We start from the raw sequence: 27,019 nt of genomic DNA on the forward strand, positions 1-27,019 counted from the left end.
ATAGGTCCCATGCTGGGTGATCACTTCCTAAGGTATATAAATGTCTAAGTACGCCTGAAACTAACATATTATTGTATGTCAACTGTAATTGAAAAATAAATTTTATAAAAAGAGGTACCATGCTGCATATGAGGCTATAAATTTGAAAAGCCCAGTTCCTGCCTTCAAGGAACTCGCAGTCTCTTGGGAAACTGACAATGACAGTACAATAAAGCACTAGACTGGAGGTTTTGGGACAAAGTAAGGAAAGTGTGAATGCCTGTGTCTGCCTGGAGTGGTTTGGGAAGGCTGCAGGTGAGATGACCCTTCAGCTGAGTACACACAAGAGTAGAACCTCTCAGGTGGCAAAAACTGGGCAGGGCCTTCCAGACAGAGGGAACAACATGAGCAAAGCACAAAAGCAGGAAACAGCAGAAAGTATAAGAGAAACTTCAAGTAATTAAATATGGCCAAAGCATGAAGGTACGAAAAGCAAACGGTAGGAGGTGAGGCTGGTGGAGGCCAAGCCAGTTGTGAAAACCAGTACAGGCCGAGGAGTTCATGCGTTATCCTGAGGGTGGGGATGGGCCTCAGGCATTAAGTAGATTTTTATTTTCTCCACGGGATGAGAGTCCATTGTGCTCCTGAAATCTCAAAAGGGGGCCTGACCCTCCAGAAAGAACCAAGCCAGTGGGAGCCTCTGAAGGATTTTGAGCAGGAGAACACTGCTTGAATTTTCTTCCTTGGAAGTTGATTCTGGCAGCAATGTGGAAGACGGGTGGAGGCCCAGGAGGTGTAGCCTGCAGCAGTGCAGGCAAGAGGAGGGAGGCTCCACATGAAAATATGGGTCTTGAGAGCACTAGAGATTTGACAACAAATATTTGCATGCCTGCTGGGTGTGCGACACTGTTTGTTCCCTGTCCTGAAAGTCAGAAGTCCTGCCAGCTAAAAAGGGAGGGGAGAGGAGAGAATGTCTGGCTCTATTCCAGTAAAATTCAGTACAGTCACACACTGCTTAACAACAGGGTTGCCTTATAAGAAATGTGTTATTAGGTGATTCTGTCATTGTGCAAACAGAGCGCTTACACAAACCTAGATGGTACAGCCTGTTACACACCTCGGCTGTGTGGTATGGCCTATTGCTCCCAGGCTACAAACCTGTACACGTGTTACTGCACTGAATACTGTAAGCAGTGGTAACAATGATAAGGATTTGTGTACCTAAACCGGTAAACATAGAAAAAGTACAGTAAAAATCCAGTATAAAAGATTTAAAACGGTCCGCCTGGATAGGGCCCTTGCCCTGAGTGGAGCCTGTAAGACGAAGTTGCTCTGGGCGAGTCAGTGGCTGCGCAGTGCGAGGTCGGTGAGCGGATGTGAAGGCGGAGGACAAGCCTGTCCGCTGCTGGGGACTTTATAAGCACTGCAGCTGGGCTGCACTAAATTCACAAACACAACAGCTGATTAAACCAAGCCCAAGAGAAAGTGCTGCCGTCAGGAGGTGTGGGAAGCACGGCGTACGGCTCTGCAGCCAGTGTTTCTAAGGAGTACACGCTAAAGTAATACAAAGTCCAGTCCAGTATAGCGAATACATGAGCCAGTGTCACGGCATTTGTTATTACCAATGGACATCATTGTGTTGCTGTAGTTCCATACGACTGGCAACGCAGGTGTGTTTACACCAGCATCCCCACACACACGTGCGTGACGCATGGCACTAGGACATTACAATGACTACAGCGTCACCAGGCGATGGGAATTCCTCAGCTCTATTATCGTCTCATGGGACCACGTGGTATATGTGGCGCGTGACCATGCAAAGGCACAGCTCCACGTCATAACCAGGTCTCACACACAGGTACATCTCGTCAGGGGAGTGCTACATCGCCTTAGAAAGATTTCCCAGGTAAATTAAGTGACAGAGTCAAGGTGGGCATTCTATCAGCATGATCCTATTTATTTTGAATAACTTTCAGAAATTTCTGTAGTGATATATAGCCGAGTATTCATAATGGTTACCTCCACAGGGTAGATAGCAAAGAGACTTTCTTTTCAGTTTATATTGTCCTGTATATGCTTGAATTTTCTACATCGAGCATGTATCTTGTAACACATACATACAGTATATGTGTAGTTCTAACTAATCCTGCTCTCCCCCAGACCCTCCCAGGAGCGTGTGGCTAACATCAGTTTGAATTATTCCCTGGCCCCTCCATCTCCTCCTTCCTGGCCTAGACAGAGTCAGTGGTCCCCTCCTGGGTCCTCCTAGGACTTGGTTCATCCATCTGTTAACAACATTGAACACAGTGGCTCACAAATGTGTTGGTCTGGTGTTCTCCAGACGGAGAACTCCTTGAGGCAGGGTCCGTGCTGACTGACATATGCTTGGTCTGTGATAGAGCTTAGGTCCTGGAACACCGTGCAACTTATAAAGTGCTTTCAGACATTTTTGTACATTCTGCTTTAGGGCCCAGAGTCAAACTTCTGTTTGAGCCTGCACTATGACACCAGGACTCCCTGTCCTCTGGAGGAGGAGGGGTGTGGCCATGTCTGGGGCGAGGGGGACAGTAGTATCTGACACTCACCCTGTTCTTTTAGTGCAGCTAACTCCAAGGCCATAAACAGAGGGTGTGGAATCTCCTTTCTCTATGACCCTGGGATCAAAACCTGCAAGGAAAGATTGCTGTTTGTTCTAGAGCTCCACAGAGTGCCACAAGGTCTGGCAAAAAAGACATAGGCTTTGGAGTCAGTATACCAGGAACCCCCATCACGGTCAAGCCATTAAACCCGTTGGGACCCTAGGGACCCTAGTTTTCTCCTTTGCTTAATAGTATAATGTATACTGCACAGAATTGTAAAGGGTAAATGAGATAATATGCTTGACCAGAAATGTTAGTTTCTTTCTTCTTGGTTCTTGTGTAATATACTTTTCAACTTTGCTCTGGAGAACCAAAGGTCTGGCCTATGGCAAGAATCAGACCGGTTTTACTCTTTTGGTTAAAGAGGATCAGGAATATAGAGGAGGTGGGAAGGTTGTCTCTCATGGAACGTCCCCTCCCAGTTCCTCTGAGCTGCTTGTCTCTTCATCCCTCACAGACCTCCACATCTCTGCCATTGTGGGCCTTCCCTTGCTCAGGGTGATGCTCTTGAGTAAGATAACCTGGATTGGGCCCAGTGTTTGCTTCCCTGCCAGCTGTTGCCCTGTTTGATCAAGAGACCTTGGAAGTATCACAGATTCAGAACCCAAGATTTTCCATGTTTTTCAACTGTAAATAAAGTGTTTTGGTTTTTGGGGTTTTTGTATGTGTATTGTTTTTCAGCGGTTGTAATGGTAGCTCCATCTCCTCACGCCTTAGCTCCTGGTGCAAGGCCAGCATGGACCAGAGCCAAGCCCTTGCTATGTATAGTGGAATGCCTCAGATTTGCGAGCCGTTATAGCAGTCCCCTCATACAAGTTGATTGAGCAAAGAAGGCAAAGCCCCAGGGCCTCAGAATGATGTATTCCAAGGATGTTCCCAGTAGGTTCAGTTTAGTTAGTTCTGGAGTCTGCAGGCAAAGGGTTACTAACTTGGGATATTTTTGGATGGGAGACCATTTGGTAGAATGGGTCTCGATCACGACAAAGTGGGAATAGTGTAGTCCAAAATCTTGGTTTGAATCTGGGGTCATTTTTTTTTTTAAACAGTTGAGGTCTTGAGAAGTTCACTGTCCCATTCAGAGCCCCAGTATCCTCATCTATAAAATGTGGACAATAATACCTATATACTACATAATACTGTTGAAAGGCTCAAATAAGAGGATGGACATGAGGGTAACTTGTAAACACTAATATGCCTTGGAAAATGTTTTGAAAGGAATAACCCGACGTAAAAAGATCCCTTGAGTATAATATTCAAGAGGTATAGAGAGTTCCCTAGTGTTCCTTTCATGAGACAATTTCTATGTCCTCCCATTTCTCCTTTCTCCTGGTTGATGGACAGTTGACTCATAACCACTAGCAGCAGGCCACTGCAGCAGCAGAGATAGCAGAGAGCTGAATTTTATGAAAATAGAACCTGGTTAAAAGTGTCGTTTCAGTGTATTGGGAGACAAGGGAGACGGTGAGCTATACAAGAGCCCTATAGTATAGGTATTTGCAACTCTGTAGCTAAGTAAACATGGTTCAGGGGACGCACTGAAAAACTGACCAAGGAACCAAACAGGATGGAATTAAAGATAGGAAGGAGGATGAGCAGCTGGGATTGGAGTTGACCTTCTTGTGATGGGCCATTCAGTTGAATTCAGTGACACTTGGCACCTGCATTCTATGCCAGTCTCTGTCCTGGACATTGGAGCTGCAAAGATGAGTCAGATGTGGCCCATGCTTGTGACAGGAGACAGGCACAGTTTCAATACAATGCGATGAGTATTAGAATGTGAGCCCTAATGAGGACAGGGATTTTGGTCAGGTTTTTTTTCATTTTTCGGTTGTGTTTTTTTCTTTTTTTTTTACTGTGTCCTCAGCACCTAGAAGAGGTAAGCATCTAGTACCTAGTAACTGCTTAATAAACATTTGTTGTGTGAATGGTAATGGTATGTACAAGGTGCTATGGGAGCAGAGTGGCGAGACCAGGACTAAGAGAAGAGGTAACATTTGAGGTAAATATTGCCAGATTGGCTGGAATTAGCCAGGAGATAAGGGGGGGGGGGGGGGACTTTCCAGGAAGAGGGAACTGTGTTCCTGGGCCAGTCTGTCAGAGATGGGGACAAAGGTAAAAGTGATTTTGCAAAGGAGATTCTTGAAATGAACCCCCCTTGCCTTTCACATCACTTTGTAAAGGTAGGCACTGGAGTTGTCTGAACTGTGGTCACCATGCTGGGCAGTGTGCACTCAGGGTAGCAGGGGGTCTAGCAGAACTGTGGAGCAGAGAGCTCCCACCTTGGAACAGGAGACGCATTTTAACATAAACTGATTGTCCTGCAGTGCTTCAGTACCATCTCTGCAGTGGTAGAGAGGTGGCCACAAGGAAACTAGTAGGAAAGAGCTCATCTTTATGTCCACTTAGCAGGAGACAGCTTAGTGAAGTAATTGGATGAGTAACTAATGATACTTTTAAGTAACATTATAAAGACAAATGTTACAGAATTTATATTTCTGCTTGAGAAGCCATCCCTTCAAAGCAGTTATTAATACATAGGGAAGGTTGCTCACTTATTCTCAGGTGCTGCTGTCATTATTGTCTTTCTAACTCCACTTTGGGAAAAAGCTTGCAAGCCTATAGGGGCACACTGTCCTCAGTGTTGGCAGAAGTGCCTTTTGCAGTTTCTTCTTAGCAGTCAAAAGTCATCTGGAGCTGGCACAGATGAATAGCAGCTCTAGGTTCCACCTAATTCTCTCCATACACATTGTTGCCGCAAGCCTTTTTTCACCTGGATTACTGGCACAGTTGCGCAGATGACCTCTCTGCTGCCTGTACCTTCTCCAATCCCTTTTCTACACCATCTCATTTATTTAACAAATTTATTAAGATACTGTGTGTCAGGTATGCTAGGTGCTCCAGGAATTCATAGTCTGGCTGGGAAGATTTAATTAGTGCAATTCAGTGTTAGGATAGGAGAGTCTTGTCACCTAATAGCATCTCAGGCAAGACCTAAAGGATAGAGTTAAGCAGGCAAAGGAGAAAGGAAAGAGGAAGTGTTACAGGTAGAGGGAATAGTATGTGATAGCCCAACGGCTAAAATCACCTGGAAGGTTGGGCAAAGAAGTTAAAGACAAGTGGGGAGTAAGTTTAGAGAAGTCATACGGAGTCCTATAAACCACATTACGGCATTTGGACAATCCTAAGGGTAGTGGTAGTCACTGAAAGATTTTAGGTAAAACAGTGTCATAATCAGATGTTTTCAAAAGAACACTCTGGATGTTGTGGTGGGGAATATTAGAGTAAGAAAGCGATAGAGAGACCAGCTAGGAGTGCTCTAAGCCAGGTGTCAGCAAACTACAGTTGGCAGGCCCTCTCACTGTGTTTTCCAATGGCATATAGCTAAGAATAAGAATGGTTTTTAAATGTTTAAACAGTTGAAACAGTCCAAAGAATACTTTGTGACATGTAAAAATTACATGAATTTCAAATTTTAGTGTCCATAGTTTGGAACAGGGGAACCTGTTTACTGACTGTCAGTGGCTGATTACAGGCTCTAAGGTTGAGTAGTTGAGACAGAATTGTCTGGCCTGCAAAGCTTAAAGTACATATTATTTGGCCCTTACAGAAAGTTTGCCTGCTTCTGCTCTAAGTAATAGTTGATAATGGCCTACACTACAGTAGGGCAGTAGGAATGACAGGATTAGAGGTTTTTAGGACTGATTCACTGATGCCTTTAGGAAGTGGAATTGACAGGCCTAGATGATACTGGTAGGGTTAAGGACTGTTGCACTAGCCTGTTTTCCCTACGACTTCCATTTTTGCCCCCCTACAACCCATTCTCCACTCAGCAGCCATTAAAAAAATTATGACACTCCTTACTTACAACTCTAAATTACCCTTATCACTATTGCCCTTAGGATAAATTTCAAATAAAATCCCAGTTTGACCCAGCCTACCTCTATAACACAATGTCTTCATTCTAGTCTTACTGGACTACGTTACTTGCATTTCCCCCAGACCCCATCTCTTGTCTCTCGGCCTTTGCATAAACTTCCACGTGCCTGGAGTCAGCACTCCGCCTTCTTCTACCTTTACTCCCAAATTGCTTTGTGCTTTTGCAACGCTGTGGTGTTGCGAGTTTAAATTTCTGCTTTCATCCCCAGACTGAATTTAAGGCAGAATCTGGTGCACTAGTCCATTCCCAGCAGATAGTAGACGCTTACTAAACAACGAATGAAGGACTTCAGCTACAGCATGTGGCAGCCTCAAGTATAGATCGTTTGTGAAACATGGATAGTAATCCTTATTTCACGTGACTGTTAGAATAAAACGCAAGAAAAATGCCTAGCTTGCTCAATAAACGTGATTTGAGATTAAATCTGATTTGCGGCCAATAGAAAAAGACCTGAATATTTAACAAGACAATTCTTACATGCTTGGTAATATGGATGGGAAGACAGGTCCCCATGGAGTACGCCCCCGCCCTCCGTCCTAAAAATGCTGAGCAGGGGCAGCCTGAGAAGCCTGCGTGGTCCCTCGAAGATGACCGCTCCGCCGAAAACGGACACTCCTTGAATGCATACGTTTAAGTCTGGTCCAGAAACACTCGGCTGTGCCGCGAGTAGCACGGCCATTGTAGAATGCAGGCTCTATCCACAGTAACTGCCTGAGGTCACAAGGACCATATTTGGAGCAGGAAGGGAGGGAGGCCTTCTTTCCACATGGAGCTAAGGTGTCGACGGGGCCCCTTTCAAGCTCCCGGTTCCGGCCGGGTAATCCTGGCTCAAGCGTTTGGCCGTGCCTTTCCTACCACCAGGATACAATCCTGGATGTATGGCCCGCCTGCCCAGGCTGCAGCGTAGTGAAAGTCACGTTCTCTCTGCCCGTCCTCTCGGTACTCTATGGTTCTCGTGGCGACTCTACTCTAATTCTAGTTCCGGTCTCTATGGCGGCGGCGGCGGAGGCAGGAACGGTTGTAGGTCGGCCAAATTAGCCGCCTAAGAGCCAATGAAAGTGCAGGAGTGATAAAGTATTAGCCAATAGAAGTCAGCAATTGGGGTCAGGTGGCAAGATTGACAGCACTCCTGGCCAGTGAGCGATGCTTAGGGCGGGTCGATCTCAAGGCTTATCCCGCCCGTCCCGCCATTCTCGCTAGTTCGATCGGTAGCGGGAGCGGAGAGCGGACCCCAGAGAGCCCTGAGCAGCCCCACCGCCGCCGCCGGCCTAGTTACCATCACACCCCGGGAGGAGCCGCAGCTGCCGCAGCCGGCCCCAGTCACCATCACCGCAACCATGAGCAGCGAGGCCGAGACCCAGCAGCCGCCCGCCGCCCCCCCCGCCGCCCCCGCCCTCAGCGCTGCCGACACCAAGCCCGGCACCACGGGCAGCGGCGCAGGGAGCGGCGGCCCGGGCGGCCTTACATCGGCGGCGCCTGCCGGCGGGGACAAGAAGGTCATCGGTAAGGGCCGGAAAGGGGCGGGGGTTGGGCCGTAGGAAAGCCTGGCGGTGGAACCGTTACCCGAAGCGGGGCGAGCCGGCGGGCGCGCGGCCGGCGGGGACCGACTCGGCGGCGCGGCTGCCCCTCCCCCAGGCCCGCGCCTTCGCGGACGCCGGCTCGCGTGCCCGGCAGGCGCGCACGCGCCAGCTCCCGCGCCCCTGTGGACCCCGCGCAGCCGCGCGCCCCTCCCCCCGTGCAGCCGCGCGTAGTTGACCGCGTGTGCAGCAGGGTCTTTCCCCTCCCCGCTGGCCGCGTGCGCCCGGGCCCGCACGCCGTTGTTTCGTTCCCCCACCCTCTCCCTTCCGCGTGTACCCTGAGGGCGCGGCGAGTCGCCTACGCAGGCCGGAGTGGGCTGGGCTGCTTCCCCTTCCCTCACGTGCTCTCCGCCCGGCTGCCGCGCCCGCCGCCGGCTGTCTACGCGCGCACCCAGCTTGGGCCTGCGACCCTGGCCCTGGTGCCTTGAGCTCACCCACGTGGACCGCGGAGGCGCGGTGGGGGCCGGAGCGTGGCCAGGCGAGCTGGCTCTGAAGAAAAAGGCTGTCAGGTGGCGGCGGGGAAACGCTCGAGGGACCGGATGCTGAAGCGTGGCGGTTTTAAAAAAGGATGTCTGGTAATTGTGAGTTTTTTTTTTCTCCTTCCAGCAACGAAGGTTTTGGGAACAGTAAAATGGTTCAATGTAAGAAACGGATATGGTTTCATCAACAGGTGAGCTGACCGTCCTACCTCTTGCACGTTCCGCTCGCAGCTGCAGGCTTTGCGGATTTGGGATTGTTGAAGCATGCGTCGGTTGCTCCCTCTGGTGTGGTAGTGGGTTTTTGTTTTCCTGGATGACTGAAGAAATTAGTGCATCTAGAGATTGTCTTTGTTTTGCATCTAAATATTGATCTGAAGCTAACGTAAAAGGCTTGTTATGGTACAAAGCAATGTAAAAGGCGTGCGGATTAAGCGAGCCGTCTCCTCTAACGGCAGACTGAGAAAACTAAGCTCTAGTGTGATGCTGTGAGACTCGGTGCCCACCACATTTTTATCCTTGCCATCTTACACGTTGTTGAAATTGGTATTTAAAATGTGACCCATTGATGGCATATAGATCCGTGATGACATTGTTCTTCGTATTGGAAGGCAAAGTGACAGACTGCGTTTTTAGGATTAACGCGTGGAGTTGTTTATAATAGTGATGGTAAGGTGCAGTGTATTCACAGGACTCTTCGTGGTGGTCTCCCTTGTGAGCCGGGCATCATTTTCAAGATGGCTGCCAAGGCTAGTAGTGCAGTTGCATGGGTGTAGAGGCACTGTGCATGCTAATGGTAATATTGGCCTTACAGGTGTGATAACGGTCATCTCAGCGTTTTCTTACATTCTTACTTTAGAAGGTATTAAACAACTAGAGGTTTAAAAGAACACATAACAAGTAAGAAGTAATACCGAATGTGAAATGGACACTACTGCAGGGAAATTAAATGGGCAACCTCAAGCTTAAAGAGAGACATAATTGTTTGAAAACCCGTTTATTGTAGGGGGGGCAAAAGAGATTGTAAGCATCTGATGGTCTGTTTTTACAATATTTGCAGTTGGGGGGGAACATTTTGTTTCTTCCAAAATCTTCAGGAATTTGCCATCTGTTCTTACACTGTCTGCCTTCCTGACAGGCCAAGGCTACACTTTCCATCAGTTTTTTGATGATGGGTTACTACTAGTGAGGAAGGGAATGCTTTGGTGCTTGTATTTGAACGCTTTTTAGTTGATTGAGCTCTGAATTTGTTAGCATTTAAGTTAGTATTTCCATCTAACTGGCTTAACCCTTAAAATAGTGGTTTTTGAATTGAAGTGTGCTTAACTTTGGAAGGGTGTTAAAATGCAAATTCTTCAGCTCTTCTTTCCTGGCTTGGATTCATTGGGGTGATCTGGGGTACATTTTTAACAAGAATGTCAGGTGGTCATGGCTTGTGGATCATACCTTGAAAAACATTGCTTTTAACCTTGACACAATGTAATCATAGGATATCTCGGGTAGGAAGGAATGTAATTTGCAGCTTTTTCAGTGGTTAGAACCGTAGTCTGTGTGTGCTTTAAAAATTGTAGCATGTGCCTTCTCTCTTGCTGTATTTTGTTAAATGGACATAGGTTGTGATATTTTTGAAGTGGACAATTGATAACCCAAGATGAAAGAGTAGTTCTTTACATACTCAAAATTTTTATGCGATGTCATTACTTGAATATCTCTGTTCTGACTTGCAATCAACTCAACTGGTCATCTTCCAGGACAAATTAAATGTAAATTGGCTTTTTATGATCCTTTGTTTGGACTGTCCAGACAGACCTCAACTATTTTGTCAAATTAACTGGTTCAAACGTGCTTTATATTTCTAAAGTGGTCATTTCAATGATTCTGACTTTTGAGAAAGACACTAAAATCTGACTGCAGTTACGTCCAGGAGGGTTTTGCCTTAAATGTCTTAAAGACCTATATTTCTGGGAGTTAGCAGTTCAGGGTTCTCTATATAGCTAAGGCTGGAGACACCTTGGGGGGGCGGGGTTGACACACACGACACCACGTGCTTTTGTCTATAAAGGAGTAGGTGCAGTGTTTGGGATTATTGCCGTGCATCTCTTGGGTTCTATGATTATATGTTCTAGGTTCTTAAGATTTTTATAATTAAAATAAAAGGCTTTTATGTAATTTTTTTGCCTTTAAAGAAATGTATTTTCATTGTAAACATTTATGTCAGTCTAAATTATTGTGTATTATAATCATTGGTACAGCTTTGTTAGAATTACTATTTAAAGGGTTTTTTCCTTATCTTAATTGTATAAAAGGTGGTAAATAAGAGAGCTTTTTTTAAACAGCAAAATTTTTTACTTTATTTTGTTAGGCTGTGAAATCTAGGAATTCTGAGAAATTCATTGTTATTCTTTGTGTGCTGAATCTGCAAAATAATAATTGGATTATGTGACTAGAAGGGTTTATTAGCCCCTAAAAGTTATTTTGCATTTTACTATGAAAAACTTCATTCAAAACTGTTGAAAGTACCATTGAAGGATGATACATGAAGGATGCCACAGAGGTCAATGGTTTCAGGATTTGAATCTCTGCTTTTTTAAACCTGGTTTTGTCTTTTGCTTCCAGCTGTTGTGGATTAATCCATGCTCACCAAACTAAAAAGGTGGGCATAAGTCAGTAACAATTTATTTTTCAATGAGGCATGCATCTTTTGATCAGAACAGGAATACTTTTCTGTTCTCCAGAGTATTTAAAATGCTAAATTAATTAATCATTCTAAGTTTTGTGGGTAGGTAAGGAATTTGGAGCCAAGAGAATTGAATAAGCAGAGGTCGCAAACTGGTGACTTAGTAGCAAAATCTTCCCCTCGGTGTTTTGTTTGGACCAGTAATAGTGTCTTAAAAAGAATTGGAATTAATTACTGACATTTAAAAATTCAGGAGGTAACACCAAAAATACCCAGGTTTTTAATTAATTTATTTTTTAAGACCTGAATTTTAGCTTTAGGGCATATAGTCCCATATAAATAAAAATTCAGCTGGCTATGAATATTATCACCACCTATAAGTGGAGCATATAGTCTCTTTATCAGTCTGTCAGGTTTAGTTTTCTCCTATTGATTTGCCCTCCTGCCTGGCTTCTGTATATGCATTTGAGTTTATTACCGATCATCTAGGAAGATGTATAGGAAGCCTACCAGGGGAACAGCTTAGCTACCCCTTTACAGAAATACTTGGTCATGGCTGTGAGGTTACGTCTTTGGCGGTGCTGGTGCTGGTTATGTGTTAGCCATGATCTGAAGTTGCAGAAGTCGTCCAGCGTTCATTCGCCAAGTCAGTGATCAGTAAGATCTTTTCATCTTAAAATCTAGAATAGAGAGTTAGTGTATTCACCTTATGTTTTCCTCCTAGTGCTGGAACTGTAATTGCTGGGTTTCCTACCCTCCATTCTCAGCCCTTGGAAGCATCTACAATCTAGCTCACATAAAGCAGGAACAATGGTAGAAAATAATGTGTGAAATAGGAGTGTGCCTGCTAGGTGTGCAGAGTGTTTTAATAGAGAACAAATAAAATGATAAGTGCGGTTTGTGATCTTAGAGCCATCTGCAGGACTTAGAAATTGGTGTTTGGATACTTTGGGTTATGGGACATATAGTTGATAAATCCTGGAGCTTTTATAACCAATGGATCATAAATTAATTTCATGTATTTGGGCAAATCAAGCTGTTAAAATGGCTTCGTGTGATAATCTGCAGTAAGATAATAGCGTAAGAGTATTTGGTTTGGGCTGGATAAGCTTGTATGGTAGGTCTCATTTAAGGTAGTGTTGCGGATTAGCAAAAAAAAGTTTTCCTAAAATTTTAGGTTATCGTCCTTTTTGAAATCTGGGTAGATTTTAGTAGTATAGTTTAGTGATGGCTACGTGTTTTTGCCTTCGTCGTGCTACCTTAGGAACTGTTGAAGAGGGTTCTATTTTCTTTAAATCCCAGCAGGATTTCTTTTTCCTTAGCAGTCTGCTAACTTAAAATGGTATCCCTTTTTCTTCTTCAGCCTCTTGATATCTGTGTGGTTCCTTTTTGTTGAGGTCAGTACTATGTCATGTACTGAATGAATACTATTTTAATTTCTATTGGATAGCAGTTCTACAAACTGTACTGCAAGTGACATAATTATTTCAAGTGACAGCAATATGGAGGGACTTAGGTTTGGTTATAGTGTGTCTGTCCTTCACTAGGTTTTTAAAAAATGATATTTAGCAAACATTTAATAGTGTATAGTCCCCACTTTACAAATTAAGGCAACTTGCCTTAGTGTAGTTAGGAAAGGAATAGCCAATATTCCAGCTTTGGCACCATTGGTTCTAGTAAGGAACTCGGAACCACTGTGCTCTATGTACTGCTTGCTCTGTGTATCTGACTAGTATGACTTAATATAATATGCAGAAAATCATATTTCGCAATTCAACTGCTACATTGGATTGAATAGTAGTAGCCTTCTAGATTGAAATCCTTAAGGATAGGCCATGTCTTATTTTTATTTCTGGCACTTAGCACAGTGCCTGGCTGGCTAGCACAAGTAAATACTCAACTCTATTAAAGGAATGAATGAGACCTTTGGATTTCCTATCCTTTCATTATATATAGGCCCAGTGGTTTGTGACAGAAGAACTAATAGGATGGAATAATATGCAAGAATAGAATTTACAAAAGTAAAAAGTGGCAGTAATTACATTTTAATTTGAAAAGCTGGCTAGTATTAAGTGAACAGTAGGCACTCAAATATTTTTAAAAAGTTTTGAGCACCTACCATGTTCCTATAGTGTGGGGGGGGCTAGATGAAAGAATGATAGCCTCTTGTCCTCAATGACTTGCTTGCCACCAGTGGGAAGGAGCTCATAAACTAGTTGGCTCTGTCTGTAACCTTGCGCCCTCAGTAAAGTATGATAAAGGCAGAAGTGTGTGTCTCGGTTCTCAGGCTATACCACAAAAGGTAAGGTGCAATGCTGGGGAGACCTGCATTCCCTTCTCATTACATCAGTGATAGCTACAGGTTAAAATGTGTTTCTTCATTAGCCATTTTGGTCATCTTATTTTAATTGCTGCTTTTCACTCTTCAGTAAGATCTCTGGTGGCCATGGCATGCATTTTTTCCGGTATTAATATAGATCAGGGGTCAACAAACGACCACTCACAGCTGTTTTTGTGTAGCTTGTGAGCTGAAAAGCATTTTTACGTTTTTAAAGGGTGTGTGTGTAGCAGAGTCATGGTTTAATTACATGGAAAAACTATTGCAGGTGAGGGTGTAGGAGTGCTTGTTAGTTGTCATTGTCCTCCCCCCAAATTGGAGAAACCATATGCTGTAACCTGCCTCTAAAGCTAAAGTGTAAGGATTTCCAAACTGGTCCTTTTGGAGTTCTCAACATAGTGAAGACCGAGGCTTGAGGGCTCACATCCTGCTGTGAGCAGATGACCACATGCTTCATTTTCTTCATTTGTGGCAAGGGGGTGGATAACAGCACCTCCCTCAGCATTGTGAGGATCAGGTGATAATACTAGTTAAAGCGCTTGGCACAGTGTCTGGGATGTAAACCCTTAGTAACGTGTGCTGTTATGTGTCTGGTTTAGTTTTCCTATTTTGCAGGTGAAGAAAAAGATGCAGTGAGGAGGAGGCAGCTTTCTAAGGTTATGCAGCTGTTAATAGTAGAATGGGGACTAAAAATCAGGTTTCCTGTTAGCAGTGCTATGAATTTCTGGGTAGTCATTTAACAAGTTGCAGCTGTACTGATTTAATGCTTCCAAACCATAGTATTCTATCTTGGCCAATACTGAATTTGTTGCTGTCAAATTTCTTCCTAAAATCCAGATACACTTTAGCCATGATACAGTTATCCCATCCCCTGTGGGTGCCTAAAATCGCAGATAGTATCAAACCCTACGTATACTATGTTTTTCACTATACAAACATACCTTTTCACTTAAGAGGCATTTGATGGCTTCTCTTTGGCATATCTGAATTGCCAGGATTGCTATTCTTGCACTTTGGGGCCATTATTATGTAGAATAAGAATTACATGAACACAAGCACTGTGATACCACAGCAGTGTATCGGGTAACCCAGACGACTACTAAGTAACTAATGGGTAGTATATACAGTGTGGATATGCTGGACAGAAAGGGGGGATTCCCCAGGTGGGATGGCATATGATTGCATCACACTACTTAGAACAGCACGCAATTTAAAATTACGAATTATTTCTGGAATTTTCCATTTAATATTTTCAGACTGCACAAAGGGAAACCATGGATAGGGGTGGCTACTGTATTTTTTAGTAGGCTGGTTTAGTGGCAAAAGAATAAATGAGTACTGTATTGTCTGGCATGACATCATTTATGAACCTGTATTGGTTTCTACGTACAGTCGTCCCTTACTATCCACGGGGGATTGGTTCCAGGACTCCCTGTAATACCAAAATCTGAGGATGCTTTTAAGTCCCATATGTAAATGGAGTGGTGTTTGCATATAACCTATGTACATCCTCCCAATACTTCAAATCATCTCTAGATTACCTATAGCACCTAATGCAGTCATGTGCCATATAGATGGATAGACTGCATATACTGTTTCCCCGAAAATAAGACCTAGACAGACCATCAACCCTAATGCGTCTTTTGGAGCAAAAAATTAATATAAAGACCGGGTCTTATTTTCTGGGAAACTTGGTAAAACAGTGGACTCATAACTTTATAATGGAGCTGGAAAATTCCTATCGCCTGGTGTCGTAGCTGTTGCAATGTCTTAGCACGAAAGTTACAAAAATCAACTAGACTGGTTGAGATGGCCAACAACTTGAACATGGGTGTGGATGAAGATGACACTGAGCAGCTTCTAGATGTGATTCCTGAGAAATTGATTAATGAGGAGTTGTTGGAACAGGAACAAATAACAGAATAGGCAAGCGAAGAATCCTGCAGTAGGTAAAAAAGAACCCCCAAGAAAATTTAGTGAAGGGTTTAGCAGAAGCTTTTGCAGACCACAACAAGCTCCTTTAAAAGTTTGAAAATATGCCTACCCCCAAACACCGAAAGGTTTTCATTAATAGAAATGTTCATGGTGCATTGTCTGCTTATAAGCAACTCTGATGAAAAAAAAGAAAACCCACATATTTCTGAAGAATGACAACCTTCTCAAGAAGAGCCTCAGGCAGGTCCTTCAGAAGGTATTGTTATCATGAGATGACAGCTCCATGCATGTTATTTCCCATGAAGACCTTCCTTCCAATGGGACAAGATGTGGAGATAGAAGGCAGTAATATTATTGATCCTGACCCTGTGTAATAAAATTTTAAAGCTTATGAAATACGGATATAAAGAAAACATTTTTGTATAGAAAAGTTTATATAGTCAAGTAAGAAGGTTACAGTGAGCTGTTAATTCTTGAAGAAAACATTTTTAATTAGTGTCGCTTAAGTGTTGAGTGTTTATGGAGTCTGAGTAGTGTGCGGTAATGTCCAGGGGCCTTCACATTCACTCACCAACTCACCCAGAGCAACTTCCAGTGCTAAAAGCTCCGTTCATGGTAAGCGCCCTACCCAGGTATAGCATTTTTTTCAAAATCTTTTTACACTGTATTTTTATTGTACCTTTTCTGTGTTTAGATACACAGATAATTACCACCATTGTGTTTCAGTTGCCTGCACGGTAATATGTTGTACATGTTTGTAGCCTGGGTTTGTGTAAGTGTACTCTCTGTTTCCACTGTGGCAAAATCACCTGATGATGCATTTCTCAGAAATTATCCCCATTGTTAATCAACACATGACTGCACAACATAAATGCTATGCAAATAGTTGTTATCCTGTGTGTTTAGATAATAGAAGAAAAATGCCTGTATGTGTTCAGTATAGACAACCTCTGTAGGCTAAGCACATTGTACATACACATCAGCAACAACTTGAATACTTTTTTTCCCCTGAATATTTTTTGTCCACGATTAGTTGGATCCATGGATATGGAAGCTGCAGGTGCAGAGGGCTGTCTTTATCTACAGGCCCACAGAACATCTCCCTTAACTGGTTTCCAGGGGATGACGTTATCTTGTGTATTGCCTACTTGGTATTATTTTCAAGAGGATTGTCCTGACTAGATACGTGGTTTTGGTAAATTTTTCTAATACTCCTTTTACAACCCTGAAATAAAATTCATAGATAACTACTTTTATTTCTTTTTATTGCAGTGTGTGTTTTTGATATGTAAATACTTAGTTTTCAGCTCAGTTAGAAGAACTTGAAAGGCCCTGTGGTGGTTAGGACTGTTGAGACTCACTGTTCTAGACTTGGCCCACCTTTCCTATTTTTCTCTACCAATTTTCTAAATTACCAATTTTCTGTCCCCTTAGAACCTTAGGGCTTGAAATTAAATCGTGTTGGAGATGAAAACTAGTGATGGCTGTGGAACTGTTTGTGTGATGCCTATTTGACAGATGGACATTATAACCAGCCATTAATTCCCTAGGTGCACCTAATACTCACCTAGCTTGTAAGGTCAGTTTTCAATCACATGTCTTGAGTAGCTTTGTAGTGTTCTTGGGTTTGTGTGTGTTTTTGTTCTGAAGATTTAAAATTGTCCTGTTCCCGTAAATTTAAATATTCTCATGTTATGATACAAGCTGTATGTATTTGGTGCATGCATTTCTCCATGGATCAGCAAGGAGCCCACAGTTAGCTAGTCTAGTTCATATGTAACCTTTGTTCCTTCTGGCATTAAACACTAGAACTACTATTGAGCCCTTTCGCACTCTGATACACTAACAGCATGAAGAGGGTGGAGGAAGTCATTATAAAGGTCTGGAAATCTATTTCTCTTCCAGTGGTTCTTGCTTATATAGTACCATCACCTTTACCCCAATCTCCAAGTTAAAAACTCAAAACATTCTCTACTTCCCCCCTCCCATCTAACATCCATTTATCTACAGTTTTTCCCATTTTACCTCAAGGCAGATACCACATATACTGTCATACACAGTCCTGGTTTGGACTTCTGGAGTAGCTTTTTCTAACTAACTGGACACTCTTGGTGTCAAACTTGCCATAATAGCAGCCACTAGATTTTAATATCCAATAAATCTGTGGTGTCACATTCTAGTTCAACTTAAAGCCTTTGCTGGCTCCTCTACCTGCATGATGATTTAGCACCTGTTCTTTATCCTCCCACACAGCCTTATTGCTTATGCTCCAGCCAGTTTGAATTCAGCTTGCGTTGAATTTACTGGTTGGTTGCTGGTTCTACCCATGTCCATGGCCTTCTCTACCTGGAACATCTTTCTCATTTTCTAGTAAACTCCTTTTTAAGACCTAGGGTAAATGTTGCCTTCGTTAACAACTACTTTTAAAGTTCTGGAGTAAATACTGCAACTATATTTATCAACAGTTTGACTAGAGTAAGGATTGATGTAAAATGGTGTCTAATACGAAGTGACGGGGTTGTGTGTGCTAGTGAAAAAAGGCTTGTTCATCTTCACCTTAGTTTTCCAGTATAATGCTTGCCAAATGAATGATGTGGGTGCCTGTTGGTGGTGTCCATGTTTGCACTTCACTGTGGTCTTTAAAAAAAAAATTAGTACTTTATTTTTAAGATCAGTTTTAGGTTCATGACAATATTGAGCAGAAAACAGTTCCCATATACCCCATAGCATACGTGCATGAAGTCCCCCACTATCCTGCTGCAAAGTGATACTTTGTTACAGTTTATTAATCTACATGGACACATTATTATCAGCTATAGTTCACATCATAGTTTACATTAGAACTCACTCCTGGTGTGCGTTCTGTGGGGGTTTTAGTGGTCATTTTTATGACCTCAAGGAGAGTTGGGCATTGGAAGTAGTGAAGAGGAAATGATTGAGGATGAAGAAAGAAAGAAGAAAGCTAGTAATATGGAAGGAAATATTTGTGGTCTCCTACCGTGCTCTAGAGGTAAGAGTGGGGTGTGCTGGAACAGTGGTGATATTTAGTAGGACAAGGCGTGACAGTAGATGTTGCTGGTCACTTACCCTCTTAATGGCTTAGTAGGTCACTGGTTTCTTAAATTTTGTTTTATCGTTCTATAGGTGGTGAGGTTAACAACTGTTGGCGACTGCTTAGTCTTTAAAGCAGAAATTGTAGTGGCTTTTACTAGCTTTGTTTTCTTTGTTTCGATTTTTCAAGTTTCCTAATGGCTGGTTGGCAGCCAGAAAGTCTAAGAGTAGGAAAAATAGAGGGAGATGCATACAATGACCCAGAGGGTTCTTAATCTTTGGCAACATGAAATGTATTTCATTTTCTAACCTGTTCAACTTGATTCCCTGTCTTGCAGGAATGACACCAAGGAAGACGTATTTGTACACCAGGTGAGTGTATGTGGACATTGATACTTTCAGCTCAAGGTTTTGGGGAAGAAAAAGGGATGTTTTCCCCATCTTTTGTTCCTTACAAAAAGGTTGCTTGCTGAGTCCAACCACCAAGCAAGTTACTTAATTCCTACAAGAGTGGTGGCTGCATAAATATATACATTGAAACATTGTATTGGTAGGTTGCTAAATTAAGATAGCTGTTTCCTGTTGGTATTTTTGTTAATAGTTGTAGCTTTTTAAAATATTGAATCACTTAAGTCATTACAGTAAATTTTCAAACCTAATTTCAGATGAGTGAAAGATTTCCATTAACCTGAATTTGAACTAGTAACGCTGCCAAAAATACACAGAAACTCGAAGATGTTTTCAGATGCGGTTAGGTTTACCTTTGTGGTAAGGATAGATTACAGTAATCATGGGGGAGATAGTGCAAAGCTGCAAGATACTAATTTGAAGTGAATGCTAGAAAACTAGCAAAGTAACATAGGTCCTTCTATTTATTCTAAAGCACTTTGAATGGGTCAGGTATATTTTTACCTTTGGAGAATTTTGGCTGGCTTGGAAAATTTAGAAGTCCTCACTAATTTAAAGTTAAATGAAAAGGCGGTGTGGCAAAGTTGGCAATTACTCCGATAATTTTTAGATTGACTTCAGTGTTTTGAGAGGGAAAAAATAGGGTAGGTTCTACATGCTGAACTTTTCTCAAGTATCGTATGAGGACACTATTTTGAAAAATGCTTGAGCATTAAAGATTTTATTGTTAAAGTGAGCCACTGCACAGTGAACACTATTTTAGTGTCCCGTACATTATGTCACAGGCTCCATTGGATTTAGTTATCCTGACAGGTGTGCAGTGGGTGGGGTATATGTATATGTATACTTATGTGGTTTATTTTACGAAGACTATTGAAATATTGTCAGCTTGTATTTGAAAATCACTCTTAAGAACTTTTTAGCCACTTTTTTTTTTTTTACTGTAATCCAGACATCAAAAGACTAAAGTCAATTTCCAAACACACGTTTTTTCAGGCCTTTGTGAACTTGGATGGCAGCATACCACTTAAGAAGGGCTATCTTAGGTTGGTGCTTTGTAGCTCTCTTGAAGTGTCATACACAGCATTCACTGGCAATCAAGAGGGAGGGTAGGTCAGTTTCCAGTACACCCAAAACCCTACCGGGTAATCGAGGGTCAGATGTAAGTGTGGAAACATTTACATTCTAAACATAAGTACAGGACTGCTCAGACAAAACGTTGTTTTAAAACATGTTTCTTTTATAAAATTGAATGCCCACTCTCATGCATTCCTTATCTCCCTTCTTTGTGTTCAAAGGAATATGCAGACTTAGGAACAAAAGACAGCAAAGTCTGTCAGTCTTGCTGCCTATTAGCAACACTAAAGGAAGGGTTTGGGGAGATTGGGGAGGGGGTTGAAGATGCTGACTGAACTCGAGTGTGGGGATTTTAATTATCCATACTTATGCTATCCCCTATGACTGCAGGTAATTTAGACTTAGCTATATGTGAAAAGGTATGAAAACTTTGTGACAGTTTAGATGACAGATGAGATCAATTATTTGGCTGAGTATGTGTCACCCACTTGTACTGACCTATGGGGTTTCACCAATATGCTTTCCTCTTTATTTTGGAAGTGGTTTCAACATCTAGTTGTTTCTTGGGGACTTTGGCTGCTCAGGTCTTGGTGGTGTATCAAGGAGACTGCAGTTCTGGGCAACTTTGTTTAATCAGCTTCAGATTGTTGGTTGTCCTGCCTCCTTTGGAATGGAAATGCATGAGTGATCCTGTAATGGATACTGCTGTGAGGTAGTAGAATGAACATGGGATTTGGAGTCCCAAGACCTGGATTTAGAAAAGTCCTCACTCTGCCACTTACTTCTTGGTGTGACCTTGGGCAAGTCACCTAATTTCTTAAAGCCTGTTTTAATCTGTTAAAAAAAAAGGAGTGATAATACCTCACATCATCTGTCATAATGAGATTGAATAGGAAATATGTGAAAGAGCTTTGTAGATATTACGCACAATGTGAGGTGTTATTCTCCCCTTTTACTTTGTTGTAGCAGTCTGGAGAATAAAGTAAATGTGAGATTTATATTGTGGGCGCCAATAACCGACTGTCCCATGCAGTCAGATAATTTCAAAAGTGGCATAGTTAAACACGTGTATTGCATTTCCATTGAAGTATTATCACAGATAGGTCCGAAGGGATTTTGGTTGACATTTGTAATTAAGTTTGATATAGTAGCACAGGGACAAAGTTGGTTTGGTCAACTTTGAAGCATGCAAAACTAAACTCGCCTGTCATCTAAACTGGCCCTATGTGGGGCTAGCTTCTACTAAGTGCAGTCTTTGGGGGATAGATGGAAATCCTCATTTTGTTCAAAGCTACATATAATGCTTTTGCTAAAAGCATTTAAAATATATACACATTGTGTCTTGTGTTAAATTACTTGTTTTAGTTTGGAAAATAGTGGTAAAATGCTGGGGCCTTGTAAGATTGGAGTATTTTGGTTGAGGTTGGGGGTAGCATTGGTCCTTGTTTTCCTTAATTTATTGATGGTTTGGTCTTATTTAAAGTTAATTTTAAGTGTGTCTCCAAGCTAAAATAATATTGACTCTGGTACATTTTAAATGAAAAAGCACATTATTCTCCCCTGTTAATCTATTTTTGGAATGTGATATTACTAGACTGCCATAAAGAAGAATAACCCCAGGAAGTACCTTCGCAGTGTAGGAGATGGAGAGACTGTGGAGTTTGATGTTGTTGAAGGAGAAAAGGTGAGGATGCTTTTTGTGTAAAGGTTTGACTTCAGTGTGGAAATGTTTTGGAGATCTCATCCACTAGGATGGTGGCTTTAATGTGGATGGATGGGTCCGGTGACTACATGAACACAACAAGTGCATCAAGCCTAATGTGCTGGCTGCAGTTAGAGGGCAATCTCTTCAGAACAGTGAGGAGCTAATATTTAATCATTTCTATGCACCCCTGGCCACATAGACTCTTTTTTATTTGCTTTGTGTAAATTTTGTTAAGTATACTTAATCCTATGGTCACTGTCAATATATGATGGCTTTTGTAGGGTGCGGAGGCAGCAAATGTTACAGGCCCTGGTGGAGTTCCAGTGCAAGGCAGTAAATATGCAGCAGACCGTAACCATTATAGGCGCTATCCACGTCGCAGGGGTCCTCCACGCAATTACCAGCAGAATTACCAGAACAGTGAGAGTGGGGAAAAGAATGAGGGATCGGAGAGCGCTCCCGAAGGCCAGGCCCAACAGCGCCGGCCCTACCGCAGGCGACGGTTCCCACCTTACTACATGCGGAGACCCTATGGGCGTCGACCACAGTATTCCAACCCTCCAGTGCAGGGAGAAGTGATGGAGGTAAGTTTCACCAAAAAGTAAAACGATCAACAGCATGTAGTAACTTTGGACAGTACTGCATTTTAAGCTTGTTCTTGCTGACTTCCCTTATATTGGAGCCATTAATCATGATGGGAAGCACTTTTTTAACAACCAAAAGGATTAAATTATAGTATAATCACAGTACTAGAGATGATTTTGTTTATTCTTAACTCCTGTATTCAGACTTTGCATTTTCTGGTTGGGTTTTTACTTGGTTGCTGACCCAGTCTGCTTAATTTCCATTGTCTTTTTAGGGTGCTGACAACCAGGGTGCAGGAGAACAAGGTAGACCAGTGAGACAGAATATGTATCGAGGCTATAGACCACGATTCCGCAGGTACGGTTTGTATTAAAATTTTTCCTGAGCCATGTTTTAGGACTTGGCATCATGCTTCTCCTGCAGTCTGTTGGAATCATTTTTCTGGTAACATCACATTTTCTTCCATCCGATACCTAAGAGGTGAACCTGAAGTCAGTTATTTTTGAGAATGTGTTCTGTGCATCTTTTTTGCTGGCACTGGTTAAAAACAGTTAGCATAAATGAGGTCTATTTTATACAGGGTTTTGTTTTTTTTCTGTAGTGAGGGTATGGAATTTCAAATATTCTGTCCTCGAACAGGTAAAAGAGTAGTTTAAACTGCATTATATTATATCTTTAAGATTTGCTTCTTTGAGAATTCAAAACGTGTAGCCAGGAATTTAATTCCCCCTCCCAAATGAGTAGTTAAATGACATATGCTGCCTATAATTAGGGGAGAAATCCTGAGTGGTGTAAGTCCAAGAGAAAATTGAAAGAAATCTGAGACAAGTATTAGCAGTTTTGTTGAAAAAGACACAGATGAGGTAGCAATAAGGAGAAAGTGTGAAGAAAGGATTTTTGCTTATGAGAAATAACAGTGTATTTGTAGACTGAAAAAAATGGAATAGAAGAAGACTTAAAAGTGACTGCTGAAACATGAATTAGGACTGGATTTTGTCCACAAGTAAGAAGTTGGTCTTTTACTCTGAACCATGGCTGTTTCTTGTGTAAGAAGCCAGAGTACTTGGGCATTGGTTTGTTAGTGGAGTCAAAAGGAGAAGTAAGAGGAGGTTTGGGGAATTTGGGACAAAGATTGTGAAATTTTCTCTAAAAGAGAAATAGAGGAAATCAAATAGTGATCACACATTTAAAATGTTAACCGTCATGGTTGCGTGTTTCCAGCATTTTGAGCAGCAGGCTCAGATTGAGCAGAGTTGGATTTGTCTGGCGTTTGTTTATCCAAATGAAGATGGTAGGGTTGGGGTTGATTATGGTTAATTGGTGACTTCGTATTGGGGGTAAAGAGGAGGGGAAAAGATTAGGGGGAGAGTTAGGGGCAGAACAGGTGATAGCGTTATAGGTCCTAGTAGAAATAAAGTATGGGAAAACAAGAAGAGAGAAACTGGGAAAATAGGGAGTGATTGGAGACTGGAATGCTTGAAATTGAGAAAACCCAGGTGGAAGACAACTAGATGGAAGGGAAAGAATCTAAAAGCCTAGATTATTTGGGGTTTTCATGATGAGTACAGCAGAAAAAGGAAAAGTAAATTGAACCATATAGCCTAACATAAGATTTGAAAGCTAGGGTTTTAGAAAGAAATGGGGAGAATTGACTTACCAGCCAGAGTAATAGGGGTGGAACAACCGCCACTTGGTGGCTGCAGGGGAAAGCCACAGCAATTTCGCCAAGACAGACCATGAGTTCTAAAACATGGGGAGGGGAGATTGGGGGCTTAACGGTGAAAATGGAATGTAGAGATCTAAATGGGAATTGGAGCCCATGATGACCAATTAAGTCAAAAATCTTGGTGTTTCTAGGGCTTTCTGGGATGCTGTTCATATGGATGGGGGGAGAGGCCAAGAAAAAATCACTGTTGTCAACATGTAGAATCACCAGCAAAAAAAATCATAGTATCTTCTCCTTGGCGATTAAGTTCTAATACTATCTTTGATCCTGGTATCTTTAATTTTAGGCCATTGAAGATAATTGCTGGAATGTTAACACTTGAACTTTTAGTCACCAAATTATGCAGCCATTACAACTTCCTTAATTCCAGGCATTTTTTCATCTCCCTTCTCTCCCCCCCCCCCCCCCCCCATAAAATTAGCAGTCACTCTCCATTTCCTTCTACCCCAGCCGCCGGCTACTGTTAATCTACTTTCTGTGTCTGCGTTTGCCCATTTTAGACATTTAATATAAATGGAAGTATGTAATATGTGGCTTTTTATGTCTAGCTTGTTTTCACTTAGCCTATTTTTAAAGTGCATCCAATTTGCAGTGTGTATCAATCAGTACTTGATTCTTTTTTATGGCCAAATTACACCCCATTGTATGGGTATCACATTTTGTTTCATTAATCAGTTGATGGACAATTGGGTTGTTTGCTTTTTTAAAAACTTTATTGTGAGTATTCTATTCTCTTGGATATAGACCTAGGAGTGGAATTGCTGGGTCGCATAGTAACTAACATTTTGAGGAGTTGCCAAGCTGCTTTCCAAAGCTGTTATACCATTTTATAGTCCCGTCAGCAGTGTCTGAGGTTCTAATTTCTCCACATCCTCACCAACACTAGTTATTTTTTGACCCTTGGATTATGGCCGTCTTAGTGGATATGAAGTGGTATTTCATGCGTTTCCCTAGTGACTGTGTACTTTCATTTATATGAAGAGGGCATCTTTGGTTGGATTTCCTACCTTTTTAGCAAGTGTTCATCTATTATATAAGTTAATAGTTGTCCCCAAACCTGGTTACCCGTTTAAAAGTGTTACTAAATGACAAAGTGTTGGTATTGTGCCACTTTTAAAATCATTTCATGGTTAATTTTCTAATGGATTATGCTATTGGTAAAAGTTTGCTAGTCCATAAACCAGTTTTAAATGCTCATCTTTTACTTTATACTTCCAAGTCATTATACAAAGTCACCTCACTCAGTTTATGAAATATAGATCAAGTCTGCTCTTTTGTTTTGGCTAAATTACCTGCAGACCACTTGATAAACAGAAAAACCAGGTATGGTGTGTTAGCACGGGGGGGTGGGTTAAAGAAAGAAGGTTTCATCACTGCAGGTTTGAACAATGTTCATTCCAGGGGCCCTCCTCGCCAAAGACAGCCTAGAGAGGACGGCAATGAAGAAGATAAAGAAAACCAAGGAGATGAGACCCAAGGTCAGCAGCCACCTCAACGTCGGTACCGCCGTAACTTTAATTACCGACGCAGACGCCCAGAAAACCCTAAACCACAAGATGGCAAAGAGACAAAAGCAGCCGATCCACCAGCTGAGAATTCGTCCGCTCCCGAGGCTGAGCAGGGCGGGGCTGAGTAAATGCCGGCTTACCATCTCTACCATCATCCGGGTAAGTAACTTAGATGGCCTTTTGGCCTCTGAGCAGTCATGAGTAGTGTTCATTAATGCAAGAGAAAAAAGCCCAGTTCATGAGGTCAAGTAAGCCATTTTTACTTATAACTTCTTCCCAAATTAATCTTAAAATTACCTAAATATCCCATTTTGGTAATGACATATATCAGAGCCATACTTGGCCTTTTATCCACCTCAGTTCTAACAGCTGGAGGCCTATCTTAACATTGTATGTTGAATATTAGAGCTTTTTATGAACTTTCTGGACGTTCTGTGATTTCACCAGTAAGCTGAGGAGGGTCTTGGTAACCTTGTCCTAAGAAGTATGTTAATTACATTGTGTTATTCTGCATTTTCAAAAAGACGTGGGATAACTAATAGAATTGATAAACCTAGATGATGATGACCAATATAGTCTCTTTAGGGAAAGTGGTGAGCTTGACATCATATTATCGATTCCAAAATTAAGGAATTCCTTTTTTACTTGATACTGAGAGGCATGTAATTGTTCTATTTTTGGAATTAGCACTTTTAGCCAGTGATGTTTTGGGGTTTTTTCCCCCCTATACTATTTTCTGCGTGGCAAAAGATCATCCAGAACCTACAAGTTAACGATTCTTGTCAAAGCAATGTCCTCCCGTCTGTTGTAAATCACTGTCTTAGGATAAACCAATATGAGATTTGTTAATGCCTTCCCTACTTAGCTAATGTGATCTAGAACAGTTTGGTATACTAAAAGAACATTGCAGTGAATTGTACAAGATAATATATTTTTTTTCTTTTGCAGTTTAGTCATCCAAGAAGAAATGAATATGAAATTCCAGCAATAAGAAATAAAAGATTGGAGCTAAAGACCTTAAGTGCTTGCTTTTTGCCCATTGACCAGATAACTAGAACTATCTGCATTATCTATGCAGCATGGGATTTTTATTATTTTTACCTAAAGACGTCTCTTTTTGGTAATGACAAACGTGTTTTTTAATAAAAATAAAAAAAAGCCTGTTTTTTCTCAATACACCTTTAAAGGTTTTTAAATTGTTTCATATCTGGTCAAGCTGAGATTTTTAAGAACTTCATTTTTAATTTGTAATAAAAGTTTACAACTTGATTTTTTCAAAAAAGTCAACAAACTGCAAGCACCTGTTAATAAAGGTCTTAAATAATTGTCTGTGTAAATTTTTGTCTTGTTCTATTTTAGTTTATAAGTCCTTAGCTGGTTTATAGGACTCTCAGCTCTTAA

The 27,019-nt window shown here is 41.9% G+C and overlaps 2 protein-coding genes and 1 long non-coding RNA gene across 5 annotated transcripts in view; 2 read left to right on the plus strand and 1 right to left on the minus strand.

The window, feature by feature from the left end:
* Window positions 1–3,276, plus strand: part of PPIH (peptidylprolyl isomerase H) — an 18,532-nt gene extending 15,256 nt beyond the window's left edge. For both annotated transcript variants that reach the window (XM_074334541.1, XM_019751169.2), the window contains one exon: window positions 3,076–3,276. The gene's annotated coding sequence lies outside the window, so the exon portion shown is untranslated. The remainder of the gene's footprint in view (window positions 1–3,075) is intronic.
* Window positions 1–8,731, minus strand: part of LOC141572084 (uncharacterized) — a 15,813-nt gene extending 7,082 nt beyond the window's left edge. The window contains exon 1 of the long non-coding RNA XR_012497194.1: window positions 8,410–8,731. This is a non-coding gene — a long non-coding RNA (uncharacterized LOC141572084). The remainder of the gene's footprint in view (window positions 1–8,409) is intronic.
* On the plus strand, window positions 7,747–26,943 carry YBX1 (Y-box binding protein 1). 2 transcript variants are annotated; one of them, XM_074334539.1, is made up of 8 exons: window positions 7,748–8,058; window positions 8,739–8,802; window positions 18,948–18,981; window positions 21,689–21,778; window positions 22,081–22,383; window positions 22,659–22,741; window positions 25,512–25,777; window positions 26,567–26,943. In XM_074334539.1, exons 1-7 carry the CDS (start codon window positions 7,893–7,895, stop codon window positions 25,744–25,746), a joined length of 975 nt encoding a protein of 324 aa, XP_074190640.1. In that variant the 5' UTR covers window positions 7,748–7,892; the 3' UTR covers window positions 25,747–25,777; window positions 26,567–26,943. The 2 variants fall into 2 exon arrangements, with proteins under 2 accessions (XP_074190641.1, XP_074190640.1); XM_074334540.1 differs by lacking the exon at window positions 21,689–21,778 and having other exon boundaries at window positions 7,747–8,058.
* The last annotated feature ends 76 nt before the right edge of the window (window positions 26,944–27,019 follow it).

Source organism: Rhinolophus sinicus, linkage group LG06 (assembly GCF_036562045.2).
Source record: "Rhinolophus sinicus isolate RSC01 linkage group LG06, ASM3656204v1, whole genome shotgun sequence".
In the NCBI taxonomy this organism is placed as follows: Eukaryota; Metazoa; Chordata; class Mammalia; order Chiroptera; family Rhinolophidae; genus Rhinolophus; species Rhinolophus sinicus.

What these genes read in the sequence shown, in the direction of transcription:
- YBX1 (XM_074334539.1), top strand. Translation starts at nt 7,893, where the DNA reads ATGAGCAGCGAGGCCGAGACCCAGCAGCCGCCCGCCGCCCCCCCCGCC. An exon ending in ATGTTGTTGAAGGAGAAAAG is followed by an intron (nt 21,779 to 22,080) that starts GTGAGGATGCTT and finishes TGGCTTTTGTAG; the next exon opens with GGTGCGGAGGCAGCAAATGT. An exon ending in TATAGACCACGATTCCGCAG is followed by an intron (nt 22,742 to 25,511) that starts GTACGGTTTGTA and finishes TGTTCATTCCAG; the next exon opens with GGGCCCTCCTCGCCAAAGAC.